The 19,500-nt window shown below is 42.1% G+C and overlaps 1 protein-coding gene across 1 annotated transcript in view; it reads right to left on the bottom strand.

The window, feature by feature from the left end:
• Positions 1-19,500, bottom strand: part of SLC24A3 (solute carrier family 24 member 3) — a 630,513-nt gene that overhangs the window by 26,018 nt on the left and 584,995 nt on the right. Inside the window, exons 10-15 of the mRNA XM_007525384.3 lie at positions 17,278-17,411; positions 14,996-15,156; positions 13,962-14,226; positions 7,959-8,125; positions 4,882-4,996; positions 3,195-3,307 (exon numbers count right to left, since the gene is read on the bottom strand). Coding sequence (XP_007525446.3) covers positions 3,195-3,307; positions 4,882-4,996; positions 7,959-8,125; positions 13,962-14,226; positions 14,996-15,156; positions 17,278-17,411 — 955 coding nt within the window. The remainder of the gene's footprint in view (positions 1-3,194; positions 3,308-4,881; positions 4,997-7,958; positions 8,126-13,961; positions 14,227-14,995; positions 15,157-17,277; positions 17,412-19,500) is intronic.

The following is a 19,500-nucleotide window of genomic DNA, read 5'->3' as shown; positions in this document are numbered from 1 at the left end:
TGACAATAAAGATAGGATAGAAAAATGAATCCGGCACATGTTACAATGTGCAAGGACCTGGGTTTGAGTCCCCGCTCCCCACTTACAGGGAGAAAGTTTTGCGAGTGGTGAAGCAGGGCTGCAGGTGTCTCTCTTTCTTTTTCCCTCCCTATCACCCCTTCCTTCACAATTTCTGGCTGTCTCTATACAATAAGTAAATAATCAAACAAATAAGTAAATGAATGGATAAATAAATATAATTTAGAAAAATGAATCAGGAAATGAAATGAGAGGCAGCACACTTTATTTAGTTCAAGAACCTGGAGGGAAAGGTTAGACACCTAAGACTGATTATGACCAAGTAATGATAGAAGAACACAAGATAATTCCTTAAGAAGTTGGGTTGTCAGATGTCCATAGACATATGGATGGCTTAAAAAAATCCCAAAACTGTGAGGTGGTCGAGTGGTAGTGTAGTGGGTTAAGCACACATTGTGCAAAGCACAAGGACCGGCCTAAGGATCCCAGTTCAAGGCCCCTGGCTCCCATCCTGCAGGGGGGTTGCTTTACAAGTGGTGAAGCAGGTCTGCAGGTGTCTATCTTTCTCTCCCTCTCTATATCTCCCCCTCCTCTCTTGATTTCTCTCTGTCCTATCCAGCAACAGCAATGGCAACAGTAACAATAATGGCAGTAACAATAATGACAACAACGGCAACAAAATGGGAAAAATGGCCTCCAGGAGCAGTAGATTCAAAGTGCAGGCACCAAACCCCAGCAATAACCATGGAGGCAAAAAAAAAAAAAAAAAAGGAAACCTGTGGTGACTGGCACACTTAATGATGACTCTTTAGTCACTATCAGGCCATCCCATCACCTGGGGCCCTAGTCAGGGAGTCCTGGAATTTCCACACAGACATGATGGACCTAGACCTCTAACACATCCCTCGTGCCACTCTCATTGGTCATCTCCATCAACAATAACATAATGTACCCCTTTGTGAGCCCCTATAGAACCTTGACCTTAATGTGGATCAACAATAGTAGGGAATATTTCATTCTCTGAAGGGAGGCAGGATAACAAACTCTACTTATCACCCAAGGAAGATGGGTCCTGAAATTAGTGCAGTCTGGAATGTTCCTAGCCATGACCATAGAATGTGAGCTAAGTCCTATAGCGATGAAGAGGTTACATAGGCTCTGTGCTGACTATGGGCCCCAGATCAAATTGATGGGGTTTACAGTTAACAATACTCATATACTTTTCCAATATTTGGAAGCTACTCTTCCCTGATCCAGATTTCGAGTTCTTTTTCCAACTATGACATCATCTCCCCAGACAATAACTTGGATCCACCTGCATATTAGATGTCAGATGCAGGTAAAAACTAGTAGGTCATGGGCCCCTTGGAATAACCTAAAATAGACCTACCAGCTTTTTCCAAAATGGAGACCCGAAATCTTCATCTGCAATATTCCAGCCTTTAGTTTCATGATTAGTCAACAAATTGCTCTGCTTTATATCTTAACTCTTTTTCGGCCACTAGGTTCCAGATACTACCATGATGCCAACTGGACTTCACTGGGCAGATGTCCCCACCATGTGTCTTGGAGCCCCACCTCCCCAGAGCCCTGACCTACTAGGGAAAGAGAGAGACAGGCTGGGAGTATGGATCAACCTGTCAACACCCATGTTCAGCAGGGAAGCAATTATAGAAGCCAGACCTCCCACCTTCTGCACCCCATAATGATCCTGGGTTCATACTTCCAGAGGGATAAAGAATAGAAAAGTTTTCAAGGAAGGGGATTGGATATTGAGTTATGGTGGTGGAAATTGTGTGGAATTATGCCCCTCTTATCCTATGATGTTGTCAATATCTTCATTTTATAAATAAGGAAAAAATTATAAAAAAAACCAAAAACCTGTGGTATATAAGCATAATGGTATACCACTCAGCTGTTAAAACTGATAAGACATTTCTCTTACATCACTGGGTATAAAAATACAGTACTACTGTTTTCTTCTTGACATAGGAAAATGATCTCTAATTGTGCTTGGACAGAAGTTTTCATTATCAGAGGGGCAAGAATTTTGAGAAGTCAGTAAAGAGCTTGAAAGCCTACCTGTGTGCTCCACCTACAAACCCACCTGAAGTCAGAATTAACTCCACCATAAGAAATGACACAGAGACTATCACCTCATCATCTGGCTGTATCTAGATATATTATAGAGAAGGCATCTTATGTGTGCTCCTTCCTGAATCGAAATATTCTGCATGCAAAACAAAGGCCCTAGAGCAGGGGTTGCCAAATAATGGTCCTTGGGACAAATGCAGTTCACCACTAGTTTTTGCATAATCTATGAATTAAGAATGTTTTTTTTTTAACATGGAGTAAATGGTTGAAAAGAATCATAGCATGATATATGGAAATTATATGAAATTAAAGTTTCAGTTTCTAAAAATAAATTAGTATTGGAGCAACTACCCTCACTCATTTTCATTCTGCTTAGCATTAATTGGGATGCATTGGATCGACCTTCTCGTGGTGCATCCCATGAGTACCCATTCATTGGGGAAACTGACGATCCTTCCTAGCCGACTGAATCCACATGGATCCCAGTCACTTTCAAAGCCAGCAACAAGCAGCTCCTGACAGCTTTCAACCTGACGCTGATGACTGGCTATGGAAGAAGGGCAAACGCTAGAAGAAGAAGAATTTCAGGCAACAATATCAGTTAAATAGTTAGGACAAAGACTGCACGCAGGCCCTAAAATACTTACTACCTGACTCTGTAAAGAAAAAAAATCAGTCAACCATGCTTTCTATCCCTGACTATGACCCTACACACCTGACTGTGGAAGGTGTTTGAGAATTTGCATCTCTTCAGTATTACTATTTCCATACCTTTTTGGCCCAGAATAAAAATCAGTGCTTATGGGGGGGGGCAGGAGGTGACGCACATGGTTGAGTGCTCATGTTACAATGATTAAGGACCCATATTCAAGCCTCTAGCTTTCATCTGCAGGGGGAAAGGTTTGCAAATGATGAAGCAGTGTTTTAGGTGTCTCTCTGTCTCTTTCCCTCTCTGCTACCCCTTCCTTCTAGATTTCTGGCTGTCTCTATCCAATAAATAAATAAAGATAATTTTTAAAAAGTCAAAGTGAACAAAAATCAATGCCCAGGTTTGAAAGAGAAATCAGGGAAAAATTACTTACGTAAGATCCATAATCCACAGCCAGGGTCTGCAGTGCCCATGGGAGACCGAGGCCAATGAGGATGTCAAACACATTGCTCCCAATGGAATTGGACACTGCCATGTCTCCCATGCCTGCAGGCACAAAAAGTCACTCAATTGAGGGAAGTAAACTCAACAAAGTGCAGGGGACCCTGATGGATTTTTCCCAAATCACACTTCTGATGGCCACACACTGGTTCTCTCCCAGGCCATCATTGTGGCATGAGACTGACAGTAGATCAACAGGCTAGGACAGAACAGAATGTAATATAACACACATTCTTTTGGCTAGCTGCATATTTTTATCTCAGCTATTATCTCTAGCTAAAGATAAGTGATTAAGGGAGTCTAGTGGTAGCGCAGTGGGTTAAGCACACATGACTAGAAGCGCAAGGACCAGAGGAAGGATCCTGGTTCGAGCCTCCAGCTCCCCACCTGTAGGGGAGTTGCTTCACAGGTGGTGAAGCAGGTCTTCAGGTGTCTTTCTCTCCCCCTCTGTCTTCCCCTCCTCTCTCCATTTCTCTCTGTTCTATCTAATAACGATGACATCAATTACAACAACAATAACTACATTAATAATAATAAAAAGATAAGTTATTAAAATTATATCTGCTCAAAAACAAAACAAAACACACTACTTTGAAGCCTCTTTATAAAAAGGAGTAATTTAATTTCAACAGTTCTGTATATGTACTGAGCTTACCAACACCTATATTATAACTTAATCTCCTAACTAGTCTATACTTCTAGCAGGCCTTTCTTCTGAGCAGGTGAGCAGTATTAAGAAAATCAATGCACTTTCAGAATCTGAGGACACTGTTTTGTATTCACACATGATGTTTGTTGAAAATAAAAGACTTTTAGCACCAATATGGCCTATAAAGTAGAGTCAGGATGCTGGGGTCAGGACATGGCTATCTGAGGTGTTTCCTTGAGGAGGGGAAATACAAATTTGAATTTGTGTGTGTGCGTGTGTGTTGCCAGGATCCTATACATTTGAGATCTCATCATTCCCATGCCAATTTTTTCCTTCTTTTTATTTCAGATAGGTAGCTAGAAAGAGAGGGAAAGACATCATACAACACTGAAATTTCCCCTGATGCCTTAGTATCTTCCCTGTGGTATTTGAACTCAAATTTCAGCCATGTACATGGCAAGACATGTGATCAACCAGGTGAGCTATGTTTCAGCCCTGATCTTGGTTTTGAAGGGTGGAAAAACCTGTCACAAACAGTTGTTCTTGTTAACCATCACTTTGAAGGGTACTGTAGCTGAGGAGACCTTAGACTACAAGGTCTGTCCTTCAGTGTGGTGGAGACCAGGCTTGAATGTGGGCCACCAACATGGAAAATCAATGCACTATCCAAGTGTGCTATTTCGCCAGCCCTATTATTTCTTTATTTCTTTATTTCTTTAATAACAGGACTATAACGTGACTTCCAGAAGGGGCTGTGAGTATAATCAAAAAGTCTCTGCTTTGCTCAAGGGTGATTCTGCCTAGTTTTCCTGTTCTTCTAACACCAGGAAGTCTTTTGACTGACATAGCACTTAAGTCATTTATTACACCTTTCAAGTGGGACTTGGTCATTAGATAATTTTTCCATGCATCCCCGCCAGTTTCTGTAGGGAGGTCTTCCTTCTCCATCTTGTGCCACTTGCAGTCTCACCTTGTCTGGCCACAATGAGGCTGGCCATGCAGTCAGGCACACTGGTTCCAGCTGCCAGGAAGGTGATCCCCATGATGACATCAGGAATCCCCAGCGTGTAACCAATGATGGTGACCTGGAAGAAGCAGGAAGAGGCAATGAGCTGAGAGCTGATGGAAAACATATATGCCTGGGGGGTGACGTGGGTGGAAGGGGGGCTACCAAGTTAGCAAAGGGATGCAACTGGGGTGCTCATGCCAGGTGCAACATCAGTTCCCTGTATAAGACAGGGTGCAGAAGACAAGCAGTGAAGACGGGGTTGCAGATCAGGGTAGGGGGTTCAGTGATGAGCCCACATTTGAGAGTGGAAGAGTGTCTGGGAAAGGCAACAATAGGACGAAATGCTTGAACTGAGGATGATCCTGAAAGTCCCAGAATGCAGAGCTGCTGCCCCATGCTGGGAACTGGAGTATACCAGGCCTCAAACCAAAACAGAATTTACAACAACTAAAAAGAAACTGGGTTTATACCAACCAGTCCTGTAGGAAAAGCCATGAACACTGTATTCCCACCCTCTCTTCCTAGAAGCTTAGTTACAGCGGTCACATTACCTTCTGCACATTACTTGCTTGGGTTTATTCAGTATTTGGGTGCGGATTTCAACACACTTAGTTCTCTCAGCAAACTTAAAGGCAGGCGCTAGCACCAGCTCCATTCTTCAGATGGGGAACTGAGGTTTAGGGAAGTGATTGCCCAAGGCAGACTGAAATATGGTTGTAGTGGTGGAGGGAGTTAGTGAGCCAGACAGGCTTATTTTACATAGCAGGATTATAGACATAAGGATAGGCGACATCAGAGATGCTGCTTCCCTTATGTAAAGGAGCACGTTCTTGGCCCCAATGCTCAATAAAAAACAGAAAACAGAACGGAAAATACTTGTGGAGAGAGCATGATAGAGGGGCAATCAGAGGTAAATAGAAAAAAAATCCTACATATTGGCCTAGGCAGAGGATAATTTTCAATATCTGAAATGATTAGGGCATTTAGGATGCCACTTGATCTCCCTCATTTTTATAAAGTTATAAGAAATGCAAACCACATGCTGTAAGTAGTTCAATTTTTTTTACTTTTCCTCTTTGGCCAGCTATTGAAAGAGACAGCAGTGTACAAAATCTCAACTTCACTCCAAAGGTCACTGTTGCTCCTTCCTTCCCTGTCTGAAGGTTTGGGAGATGTAATTTAAATCCCTTGAGATGCCTGTTCTGCCCCTTTCAAGCCAGAGCATGCACCTCATTTCTGTCAGTGCTGAATGAACTTGGGATGGCCTTCTGATTCTCTGCCTTCCATTCTCTAGGGAGGAAAGTGAGATGCAGAAACCTCTAACACTGTGTTGTTCTGAGGAACCTTTGTGAGATGGAACTGCATGCTTCCTGGCCAAACCTTGTTTTTCCTCTCTAACACTCAGTCTGGTCCCGGCAGGAATCCAGCTTGGCTCAGTGGGACTTGAACTGGAGAAGCGTGGCAGAGCCTGCTGCTTGCTTGCTAGCTGGTGTCACTGCCTTTGCAGGTGATTCTGGAGGTTTGGAGAAACATCTCTCCAGGTGGTTGGAACTAGGTCACTTCTCCTTCTGTCTCTCTCTCTCTCTCTCCCTCCTTCCCTCTCCCTCTCCCTCTCCCTCTCCCTCTCCCTCTCCCTCTCACTGATATCTCTCAAAGAACCTCCAACAGACTGGAAGGAGGAAAACAGAAGATGGGAACCTCAAACCGGCAGGTTAATTTAGATGTTATTAGACTTCAGAGAAAGACACTGAACATTCTTCACAGTGAGGAAGAGACACCACCATTATTCCCCAAATCTGGAACAACACTGGCAGTCAATGAACATGTTACATACAAACATCAATAAATTCAAAATGAGGAAGAAATCCTTAAGCACAAGATTTGGATTGTAAAAAATAGCCTGATTATGACACCGAGCAGTCATGAGTTAGCTGCATCAGATTTACAAATTTGCTATTATCTCTAAATTATTTCTGAACCCATTTTTGAGTGTGTGAGTTTAAATTCTGCAGAATTTAAATTGCATATATGTCAAATACTCAAGCAAGATTAATTTAGATATCACAACTTTGTCATGGATTTAAACTTCTGACCAGCTAATTAGGCTTTCTTCCCAGTTAAAATGTAGAGTTATAAATGGGCAATGTGTTCTACATGACTGGGCGTCTTAAAATGCCTATGGGTCAGAGACTCTTTTAAGTTACAGCCCATAATAAAGGCCAATTCTCAAATCATTATTTTAGCCTCTGGAGGGATCCTTGAGTGGTCACCTGGACAATTTTCTGATTAATGAAATTGAGACCTAAATAGGGAAATTGACAGTGATACAAGAGGCTATCACCCTCCAATCTCTTCCTTCGTCTTGTGGCTCTGCTGTTCTTCCCACTAGAGTAGGGCATGCACATTTCTCTTACTTCACTGATAATGGCATTGGTAAATGAAATGTGTATGTGTGTGGGTGGGGCAGAGGGGGGTGCAGGGGGATGGAATGGTATTGTGTCAATCCCAGTTAAGGCCCTGGGAGGCACCTCATGTTTCCATGTGCTCTCTTGTATCCCAGTGACCCACCATAAGAAAAGCATCCCACAGAGAGCCAATGGTCCTAGGAAAATCTAGCAAACACATGGATCAAACAGGAACCCCAGTTGCTGCCTGAATCAAATGTAGTCTTGCTGCCCAGCACTAAAATTAGTCCAACCACAGTCAACCTGGACATGTGTGTGCAGCAGAATATACCCCATGATTCCAAGGAACTGAGTTTTTAGTTGTTACATAGCGGATGGACACAGTTGCTACTGCTCCCATTCTGTGTCTCCTCCTCCCCCTCCCCCTCCCCTCCCCCTCCCCCTCTTCCTTCTTTTTACACCAAAACATTGCTCAGTTCTGGCTTATGGTGGTGCTGGAGATTCCATGCCTCAAGCTATAATACTGTTTCCTGAGCACCCCCCCCCCCCCCGCCAATTCCTCTTCTTCTATGGTTGACTGCATTTTTCTATAAAAAACCTCTATTGATGCCTCAGGGTCTGCACCACACTCACCATCCACACCATCATGTAGGAGAAGGCTGCTATCCACAATGTGGAAGAGGCAAATGTCACCATAAACCATTTCTCCCATCGGGGCTTGTTGCAGTTGGGGACAGTGAAGTATAAGACAAAACTCAGTGGCCAGGTAAATGCCCATTTTACTGTTTCCAGTTTGCCAGCTGGGGAGACAAAAAAAAAAAAAAAAAGGAACAAAATTTATCGAGCTTCTTTTTTCTGTTCCACCAAACCTCTATATTAATAACCTGTACGTAAGCCTTGCCACATTGCACTTTTCCTAAAAGATTCAAATGGTTTTCTCCCCCCCATTATGTATTTTTTATTCAGTCTACAAGGCTTAAGCCATTGTGTCTTTTCCAAGTCCACTCCCCACCTCCACAGACTGATTTTTCCCCCTATTCTCCAGACTAATGATACCATATAATTTTCTTTTCTGTTGACTTGCTCTCATTCAAGATAATGTAGCTTTACTATTACTTGAAATTCACTAATAGGTCAGAAATTTATCCTTTAAAGTTGCTGCATAGTATTCCATCCTATGAATATAGTCACAAGTCAGTTAAGGATGTTTTGGTTAACAGACTGCATATACAATGGTGATCCTGATACACTATAGTATATAGCGTATGTGCATAGTAGGATATAGTATTTAGATCTATGTAATTACACTTTATGACATTCACATAATGACAATCCTTCCTGATACATATCTTTGGACACATCCCATCATTAAGCAACGCATGGCTGCGTATAATTTTTCCAGTCTCGAGAGGATGAGAATTTTGAGTTGCTGACAATTTTCAGGTATTAGGGCTACAGCGGCTCTGGACATTCTTGGTCATGTCTTTTTGGCAGATGTGCTTTCATTTCTCTTGGGTGAAGACATAAGAGTAGAACTGCTGAGTCATTGGGCATTTACTTCACTTTATAAGAAACTACCAAACAGCAGTTTCACAAAATGAGATTCCCATTTTATATTCCCACTAGAGTTAAGGAGGTTTATTTTTTATTTTTATTTTTTTTAATTTGCCTCCAGGGTTATTGCTGGGGCTCCATGCCTGCACTACGAATCCACTGCTCCTGGAGGCCATTTTTTTCCCCTTTTGTTGCCCTTGCTGTTTATCATTGTTGTTGCTGTTATTGCTGTCATTGTTGAATAGGACAGAGAGAAATGGAGAGAGGAGGAGAAGATAGAGAGGGGGAGAGAAAGATAGACACCTGCAGACCTGCTTCACCGCCTGTGAAGCGACTTCCCTCCAGGTGGGGAGCCAGGGGCTCGAACCGGGATCCTTAGGCCAGTCCTTGCGCTTTGTGCCATACACGCTTAACCTGCTGCGCTGCCGCCCACCCAAGGAGGCATTTTAAGTTACAGTTTGAATGATAATCAATGAAATATTTAACATTTTCCCATAATGTTATACCAGTATGCGGCACTTTTCCTATTAGCTACCGTGCTTCTTGTTAGATCTGAAGATGGGGACAAGGGATATAGCTCAGTGGCAGAGCACATATATTGCATCTACAAAAGTTTGTCTTTGAGTCCTGGCACATCCCACACCAAAAGAAACAGATTCTGTCATACAGTGGCAATGCAAAAGACAGTGATGCAAAAAGGAGTGATGCAAAAGACAGATTTGAAGATGGCAAAATGAATGATGAGAATACCAAGACTGTGTTTGACTGGATTACTAAGCAAAGACTATCTCAGAATTGCTGTAAGAGGAACTTTTAAATGCTGCAGAACCCAAGATATGGGCACAAGTTTGAATGCTAAATTTAATCTGGAATCATGAGCATTTCTAAATCCTGCAATGTAGCAGTAAGCCACTCATCAGTCTGTGTCTTTCATCATCTTTTCACTGGCTTCCTTGTCTGTCTTCCTGATCTCAAGGGAAGAAGGGATTGAAAGGGGTTGAAAAGGGGTTGAAAGGGGTTGAGGAGAGACAGATAGACAGATAGACAGATAGACAGACAAACACCAGGCTTAGTATAAACTACATGCCTAACCAAAGAAGAAATATACAAATTATAGGAAGAGAAATTACTTTCACTTACCTATTAAAAAATCAAAACTATGACTAAACTATAAGAAAAGTTGAGCAGTGCTCTGGTAAAAAAAAATGCTAACATTTCCCTATAGAAATGTGTTTACGTACATGCACATATAAATGCTTTTTCTTTCTCTAAGTCAAAAGTAAGACTCCCTGCAAGTAAGAATATATATATACATATATAGACAATTTATATGTGTGCATATAGTATTTCATAGGTGTGTATATAATATACATATACATGTATTTCATGGTTACATATATGCACATACAAATATAGGTATGTCAACATCTGTGCAAATATACAAGTATTTAGCATATAAGATATATAGATTTTATCTATTTACGAACATTTCATGTGCACATCTTATCAATAATGTATGTGCATGTTGCACATATACATGTGTACACATATGCACACGAGACAGACACATATGTATGCCATATATACACTTCATTACTTATCTATTCATCACATCCATTATAGTCTAACACTGAAGAGAAAATAGCCCTAAATTCAGGTAACAGGAATGCAGTGCAGAGACTTCTCCTGTGTAGATTACCAAGAAAGGAAAAATGTCTGGCTTTCTTTGGAGCTACTTTTGTTCAGGCTCAAGGAACTGTGCTGGAGAAGAACCCAACTCAGGGTTCAGGGACTGAGTCCTCCTGCTCCTCGGGTGCCCTCTGCTGGCCTGAGGTGCTCTAGCCGGCTCGCCACTGGGGAGATCTGCCTCAAGAAGATCTGGCTGATACTCAATCCTCCCTCTCAACTGGAAGTTCCTTAGAGCAGGAATTCTCAGCAGCTAGCAGAGAAAAGTAGAGGCTCATAGTCAGATGAGCCATATTTCCATGTCAGAGGTGGAATATTGCTTTGAATTGGGCTCTACAGTGCCTCAGAAGAACCCTGAATCTCTCTAGTGTGTGTGTAGGCTTTGAGCCTACTATCCGCAGTGGGGGTGGGGGTGGGTGTGGGGGTGGGAGTGGCGAAAAATTCAGAATCTTGAGCTCAACTCCAGACCTTCCAAGTCAGAACCTGCATTATATCAAGGGCGCTCAGGTGAAAGGGCTGGTATAGAAGGCAGAATTACACTTCCTAACTCATCAGCTCAGGGTCCTGGAATGAAGCCTCAAGAGTGGCAGAGCTATTCTGAGCACAGTTTCCATCTTCATCTCTGGGCTTCTAAAGGATGTAGGGTACGTGAGGTGGAGTTCCCATGTCCACACCTGCCACCATGACTCCCAACAAACTTTCTATCTGGAGACATGCACTTGGGGTTTGGGGCTTCTGATTACTTAGAGACTTCTCAGCCTGTCCACTGCTATTTTCACCTTGATTCTCAGACCCTTGGAGGATGACGAGAGACTAGTATGTGACCTTGCTACATTCCACAGCAGGGCTGGTCTCCAGAAGGGAGGCTGTGCAGGTGCCTGATCGAAATCACAGGGACCCTCAGAAGCAGGAGGGGTGGGAAGTAAGAAAGACTCGGAGGTGTGAGGAGGAGTGGACCTGCTATTGCTGGCTTGAAGGTTGGGGAGGGGGCACTGACAGGCATGCATGTGATTTCTGGGAGCAGTGGGCCACCTCTTGGTGACAGCATCAAGGAAACAGAAGCACAAGGAAACAGATTCTGTCAGTGTGCTTGAAATGATTCTCCCCAGAACTTCTGGAAGGAAAACAAGTCTACCTGTTTCTCTACTGTGGCCTTGTGAGCCTCTAAAGCTCAGCCAGGTCATACTGGACTGCTGACCTACAGATGAGGAGACAGTCTGTAGCTTTTTTTTTTTTTTTAAAGATCCATTTAAAAAGGAGAGGAAATGGGAAGAGGAAGAGGAGAAAGGGAGAGTGAGGGAGAGAAGAGACAGGGCAGAGGGGGAATAGGGAGAAAGGGGGAAGAGAAAGGGTGAGGGAGGGAGAGGAAAGGAGGAAAAGGGAGGAAGAGAGATTGAAAGCAATCAGAGCATCACTCTGGCACATGTAATGCCAGGGATTGAACTTGGAGCTTCATACTCGAGAGTCCAACACTTAATTATTGCACCACCTCCTGTGTCACTGTAGGTGTTGTTCTAAGTAGCTAAACTTGTGGTAATTTGATTTTTTTTTTTTTTTTTTTGGTGCCTCCCACCTCCAGGTTTTGCTGGGCTTGACACCTACATAATTTCACCACTCCCATCAGACTCTTTTTAGTCATCTTCATCTTCTTTGTTTTTCCAGATAGTGAGAGAAACACAGAGAGGGAGCATAGCTCTACTGTTTGTGAAGCTTTCCCTTTGCATGATGCTTCCATTGTGATTGCACAGTAAAGAATGCATTCTACTAGGTGAACTATCTCCCAGCCCCATTTTTTTTTATATACTGTGCTGGGGAATGGACTTAACCCTATGCATACATGACATTATTTAGTGGTCTACTTAGCAAAATTGCCTGCCTTCCTTCCCTTCTTCCTTCCTCCCTCCCTCTCTCTCCCTTACTTCCTCTTTCTCTCTTTCTTCCTTTCTCTTTCTTTTTTCTTTCTTTCTCTATTTCCTTCCTTCCTTCCTTCCTTCCTTCCTTCCTTCTTTCCTTCTTTCTTTCAACTTAGAGAGGGAAAGAAAGACATAGAGGAGAGACACCTCATCATCACTCTATCCAGAAAGCTTTTCCAGTGATATCCATGGTGCTCGCATGTGATGCTGGGTTTGAATGCTTGGATTCAGGCATGGAAAAGCACCATAGGGTGAGCTATCTCCCAGCCCTCATATGTGGGGATCATTTAAGGCATGACAATAGGAAATGAAAACAAAAGCTTACAAGGAAGGAATGTTTGATTATTTTATCCTTAAAATATCTCTACTTTGAATGACAGGGAATGAGGTTTATAAGAAATACAGCAAAGGGTGGTAAAATAGATAAAGAGCCAGTATTCATTTTACTCCTCAAGATGGTCTACTAACAAGGAAACCATTAACTCTGTCTGCGTAGTTCTAGAGTTTGGGGAATAGAATCTGGCTGGAAATCTAGGTATTTGTGCTTGACAAACAGTACATATACTCTCAGGAGACTGGATGGGACCTAGGGGCCAGTTCTGATATGAATTTTGCTCAATGTCTTCAGAATGCCAAAAGACTTTGCATTCAGCGATAACACGGGACTCTGACTCTCCAAACCCTCCTCCTACCATTAAAGGGAGTCCTCCTATAAATGCAGACATTGATGAGCATGTGCAAATATTAAATAAGCCCTCACACTTGACCATGTATGTGAGATAAATCAATGCACTCTACCTGTAACAGCCAGACACTCTAGGAAGATCTAGAGGATAGGCCAAATTCTCAGGCCATGGCTCACCTGTTCCACTCATGGGTGAGAGAGAGGTCAAGGCTGCTGGAGAAGCCAAGTTTTGTGTCAACTGGGAACAGTGTGCTTCCCCCCCAAGTCTGCAATCTTTGGTCTATCTACCTTAGAAACAGCAGCTCATAGGAATGGGGTTAGGGAGACACCAGAATGACAGTAAAGGTAGGAAGGGAGAAAAAAGGACCAGCTGTGAAGGCTGATCATGTCTTTCAGGGCTGACTGTGGAAGAATAGCTTCTTTAGTTAATTGTCACAGGATGGGTGAAGATGATGGACGAAATACCAGACCACCTGGCTGACACAGGTCATGAGGTCCTCCTCAGCATTCGAAAGTCCTGAAACACAGCTAAGAGAGGGTCTCTCTCTGCAAAATACTAACAAATTGTACATTTCAACCAATGATCATATGTCACCATCCTGAGGGGTTCTCTGGAACCTCTACTATGGCACCACCTTAATGAAAATTATTAACTAATTAATGCAAGTCATTTTTATGTTCACACAGAGATATTTCTTTGAATTGAATGGCAAAGTGATTACCAAAGTCAAGAGTATCTACCTGGCAGCCTCAAAATAGCCCCCTCCACCACTCCAGTCTAGATATAGAACCTCTTACAGGGGAGGTCGAAAGGTGTGTATGGTCCTTCATTATCATCTTCCTCTTCCTCTTCCTCCTCATCATTCTCGTTGTTCTCATTGTCTTCATTCTCTGTCTCGTTGCCAGCCTCAGCCACAACATCATCCCTCCGGGTCCCATTCACTCCTCTGTCCGGGGCATTGCTGGGCCCTGTCCCATTCTCCACGGTATGTTTGATTGGGATTTTGATTGCTACCTCAGATTCCCCATTGGCATAAGCCCTGCTGTTGATCAGTCTTTGTCTCTGGAAAGAGTAAAGCACAATCCATCCATGGTGAGAAGGACCAAATTCTCACATTCTAGAGTACTATTAGGCTACATCCCAAGTAGCTGGCAAAAAGATGCTTCAGGAAACTGTAGTCAAGTCTTAAGGGTTTCAACAAAGTAATAACCAACTCAGATATCTTTCTGGAGCAAGGATGAATCATTTACGACTCACTGGAACTTACACATCCTTTGAATGGGAAAATTTCCAAGTCTCAGATGCAAAATTCTTTTCCATCAGTGTTCTTGACTGTGCACTACAGTGCTATCTGTCTTTTTCAGAAGATGAGAATCCTTGGCTATGTAAGGAAGTCACACAAATGTGTTTGGATTAAAGTATTAATAAGGCTTTCACTCCAGAGAAAGGAATACATAGAAAATTCAGGTCAGAGTGTCCACACTACTTTTAATGAAGGTGACCTTGATTTAGCAAGTGAGTCTGTCCCACATCAGTGGGATTTATCATATTGGAGTGTGAAAGCAAAAAGAGAGGTATAAGGGGATGGGAGAATTTTCGTGAACTGGGGTACAGACCAGGTCTTTCTATGTGTGAAAGGAAGATGAAAGACAAGGACAAACAACAGTTTTAGCGGGGCAAAGATGATAGGCTGTGGTGGAGGGATACTGCTATGTTCAATGTCAGGTGAGGCATTTCTGTTTCCAGACCAAGAAATTTTCTCCACTTCCCAAAACATCCCACAGCTTCCCACTTGTGTAGTTGCAAAAGAACCCTGATTTCCCCCAAGTACCTCATTGATTAACATGCGACTGGCCATGGAGAGTCGAGTCTTAGGGGGAAAGTGGCTGGTGATCATGATTCGAAGGCCAGCCTCAGAGAAAGAAAGCTGGTGTGGATAGGCTGACAACAGTTCATCTACCATGATCACTGATGCTTTGCGGTGGAAATTGGCTAGGAAATAAAAAAAATGAAATAACACTGAAGCTAGAAGTAGAAAAAAGATATCTACTCAGACTTTCTTTCTATTTCTTTCTTCTCTCCTTCTTGCTTCTTATCCTCCCACCCTTGAATTCATACATGCTCTCATCTACCTTCCTTACCTTCATCTTACCCACCAACTTATCCATCCATCCATCCATCCATCCACTGAGGCAAGGTTGTAGTGAGAAAAGTTTATAGAAGATTCAAAATTTGTTTTTAATGGGGATTCATTAATAACTCTTTTGAAATGACTCAAAACAATTTAAGTATCATTCATTGACATGGTAAGAATGAGTGATCATATAAGAATACTCTTCCTTATCCTCAAAGGATTCCTTCCCCATTATGCAGAGATATGAGACTTAGAAAGGACTTCAGTAATGTTTAATAGCTCTTCATCTCCATCAGATGTCAATGATGTCCCAAGAGCTGTTAGAAGCTGCAAACCTGACCTTGGCGTCAAGTGTAGGGCACAGTGGAGAAACGTACATTTTGTTACAGCCCAGCTTATGCACAGGACAACAAGGGGGTAGATGCATGTGTTGTCCACATTGCAGAGATCCAAAGCTCAGAAGAGGATTGGCATATGCTGTGAAATGATTTGTTGACAGATGTGACTCACATGTCTCCTTTATGAATGTCCAACATGAGCACAGAGCTCAAGAGTACCTGGCCTCAGCCTCTCTTTGGACTCACTTCTATTTTCCCAGCCACTATGGCATGAAACACTCTACAGAAACACTGACTAATACTAGGAAGAACTCTTTGATTTTCTTTTTTAAATTTTATTATTTTTTTTTATATTTATTTTCCCTTTTGTTGCCCTTGCTGGTTTTTATTGTTATTGTAGTTATTATTATTGCTGTTACTGATGTCATTGTTGTTGGATAGGACAGAGAGAAATGGAGAGAGGAGAGGAAGACAGAGAGGAGGAGAGAAAGATAGACACCTACAGACCTGCTTCACCACCTGTGAAGAGACTCCCCTGCGGGTGGGGAGCCGGGAGCTCGAACCAGGATCCTTACACCAGTCCTTGCACTTTGTGCCACGTGCACTTAACCCACTGCGCTACTGCCTGATTCCCCTTTTCTAAGAATTTCTAAGAATATTCCTTTTATGGTTATGTCACCCAGAAGAGAAGAAATAAAATCTCTATGTGAGATGGCATTCTATAGTTTTGTTTTATTTTTTAAGTATGCATGTACTTAGTCAGAAAAGTATACTAAATAGTTGATTTTCAAAATCTAATAACTGACAACAAATTTCAAAGTTAGACATCAGTTTGAGAATTACTTAAGGATTTTCCCATTATTTTTCTCTCTCTTCTCTTGCAAAGCAGCCATATGGATATGGGACCAAGAAAAGTAAACTTTCATATTTCATGGAGAAAATAAAGAAAAATTGAATGAAAATGAAACAGATCTTCGGAAAAAGACAAATGATAATTTTCTGTGTCTTCTAAGAAAAAATATTATTTGTTCAAGGACACTGTGTTGTTTCTGTTAACTTACCAACTGCTTAATAAAAATTTATTGAATATTAAGGGTTACTTTGATGATAAAAAGGTAATTTACAAAAATTTTATAGCTTGGAAAAAGGGGGTAATGTAGTCTAAAAGTAAATTTGAGTATAGTAGCATATTAGTAACACCCATAATTAATGGAATATTGTGCTAATTATTTGTACATGCTTCGTTTCTTTTACTTATAATAAAAATTACTGCCAGTATGTAGAAGAGGAAAGTTGAGGTTTTGAGTGGTTGTCACTTGTTTCATGGTCACAGAGGTTAGTTGTGACAGGACAAAAACCCTTGGTCTCCTCTCCTTTGCCATCCTGTTCTAATTTCCTCGTATCATATCTAGTTTTGTCCAGAATTTCTATGCAGGTTCTGAGTTGGCTCATCACTAGGTATAAGCCTGTCCCACGATGTAGCCCAGTGGAGAAAAGGCCTGGAAGCTTCTTTCCCTCAGTCTCTTCTCTCAGGGTAGCATCAGTCTCTCAGGCCATCTGTATGCCTGTGGTGGCCCTGGCCTGGCAGGCAGGCTGGCTGGCTTTCTGGCACCTTCTACCAGACAGAGTCTCCCTGGTTACCTTTCTTGAGAAGCACCACTGTGGCATCGCAGTTGCTGCTATCATCAATCTCAGCATTGTTGGCCAAGCCATTGACCATGTTTCCAGCACCTTTAGTCCTCCTTTCAAAGCACTGATGTATGCAAGCATTATACCTGAATAAAGCCATAAACAGAAAGAGTGCATCAGTGTTTTCTGTGCATTCGTTCCAACCCTCCTGCCCTGAGAACTCCGGCAGCTCCCTCAGTCTGCATTGTGGTGGGGGGAACCCTGGTTATCACTGCTATTACTAATCATCTTATGTTCCTTTAGATAGACAACTGTCCTAACCAGACACTTTTCTCTTTCTCCACCTAGCATGTCACATCTATGTTGACACTCAATGCCTATGTCGTAGCCTACATGCTAGAGACTGGCTGGCAGGTGAGGTCTCTGTCTTCGCTTTTCAATAATTACAAGTTGTCAGCTATGCATCTCTGTCATTATTGTGCCTAGGTGTGACAAAGTCTCTTGACTTTTTGAAAATATCTTGGGCTATGACTTTCCAGAATGACTGAGTGAAAACACTGTATCGTGTTTCTTACATGTTGTGTTTGGTTGGAAGAAGTTTATGCAAGCTCCTAGGATGCTTTTGCCAGATAAGTTTTTTGGTTCCTTTATGTTTATTAATTTTATTTTTAGTGGAAGAGAGATGCCGAGACAAATGCAAAGAGGAGAGAGTGAAAGAGAGAGTGAACACAGAATATTGCTCAGCTCTGACTCATGGTGGCATTGGATACTGAACCTTGGACCTCAGAATTTCTTTGTCGGTTCTGAGTTGGCTCATTGCTAGGTATAAGCCTGTTCCATGTCGTAGCCCAACGGATAAAAGAAGGCCTGGAAGCTTCTTGCCTTCAGTCTCTTCTCTTGGGCATGAGGGTCTTTGGCATAATCATTATGTTTACTCCCCAGCTTTCCTTAATGTTTATATTAGATCACTCCCATAGCAGATCATGAGGGGCCAACAGTGAATAAGTGTTGGACTCTCAAACATTAAGTACTGAGTTAAATTCCTGGCACTTCAAGTACCAGACTGATGATCTGGTTCTCTCTTTACTTCTCTCTCCCTTATGAAATAATAAATAAAGCAAGATTCCCAAAGAGGAATTCTCCATGGAAAATTCATGGACAAAGACATCCAGCAGTTTCTAGTATATTCTAGGTTGCCTCCCACCACCCTGCCTCAAAGGCCTCAGTGGCTTACTGACCATGGTGTAACCCAGTGAGGTATCCCACCAGCATGATCTCTGGGTCCCCATAGGAATGGCAATCAAACATGGAGACTCAGATCGCCAACTGGTCACACAAGCTGTGTACTCTATCCTCTTATCACAGACCAGATGTTTTCTGGAGTCCCTCCCTCTTATATCCTGTGCTTGTTCTCAATCAAGGCTTCTCCTGGTGGGAGGGCCTATGGGGACACCGTAGCCATCAAAGTAAAGATGAAGAGGACTTCTGTGACTGGAATACCTGTCTTGTGAAGCCTTTTCTGTACTCCCTGAATGTTTGTAATTCTTCCATCACTTCTGAGGGGCAATGGAGAATTATTCAACAGTGATGGCAGTGACTGTGAAAACAGAAGTGGGAAAGCCAATCCTAGGGAACCTCAAGGCTTATAAGAGGCAAGGAGTAGAATCTCCACTATTTCTCAGTTGTAGTGAAGTAATGGAGGTATACACTGAGCATCAGTGGTGGGGGGCAGTGCAGGTATCAATGTGCTTACTAATGGCAGAGCTCACTGCTGCTTGGAACACAGCATCATATGAATCTAACCAATAGCTGACAGAAAACAAGAAGACCCAGGGTATAACAAACAACTTCCAAACTTTAGGAAACGCTATAGAATAAATGATCGAATTATGTTAAAAAATGCAAGGAAAAGAAACAACAAAGAGGGAATTTGTAGATTAAAAGATATTTAGAAGGTGGAATAAAATTGATTGCAGTGAGATTTCTTTGAATTCTGAGTTTTAAATATTTGTGACATTTAAGAGACCTATAGAAAACACATTTTTGAGAACAATAAAAATTTGAACACCAACTGGATGTTTAATTATATCAAGGAATTAGTATTAATATCAAGTGTGATAACCATAATGCAATTAAGTTAAAATGAACCTTTTAGAGACATATATTGGAATTTTGAAGGTGAATTGGTATGTTGTCTGGGGACTCAAATCATGTGGATAGGAGTGTGGATGGGAC

The sequence above is a fragment of the Erinaceus europaeus genome, chromosome 1, assembly GCF_950295315.1.
Source record: "Erinaceus europaeus chromosome 1, mEriEur2.1, whole genome shotgun sequence".
In the NCBI taxonomy this organism is placed as follows: Eukaryota; Metazoa; Chordata; class Mammalia; order Eulipotyphla; family Erinaceidae; genus Erinaceus; species Erinaceus europaeus.
The sequence above is the reverse complement of the archived record's forward strand: the minus strand, read 5'-3'. Positions and strand labels throughout refer to the sequence as shown.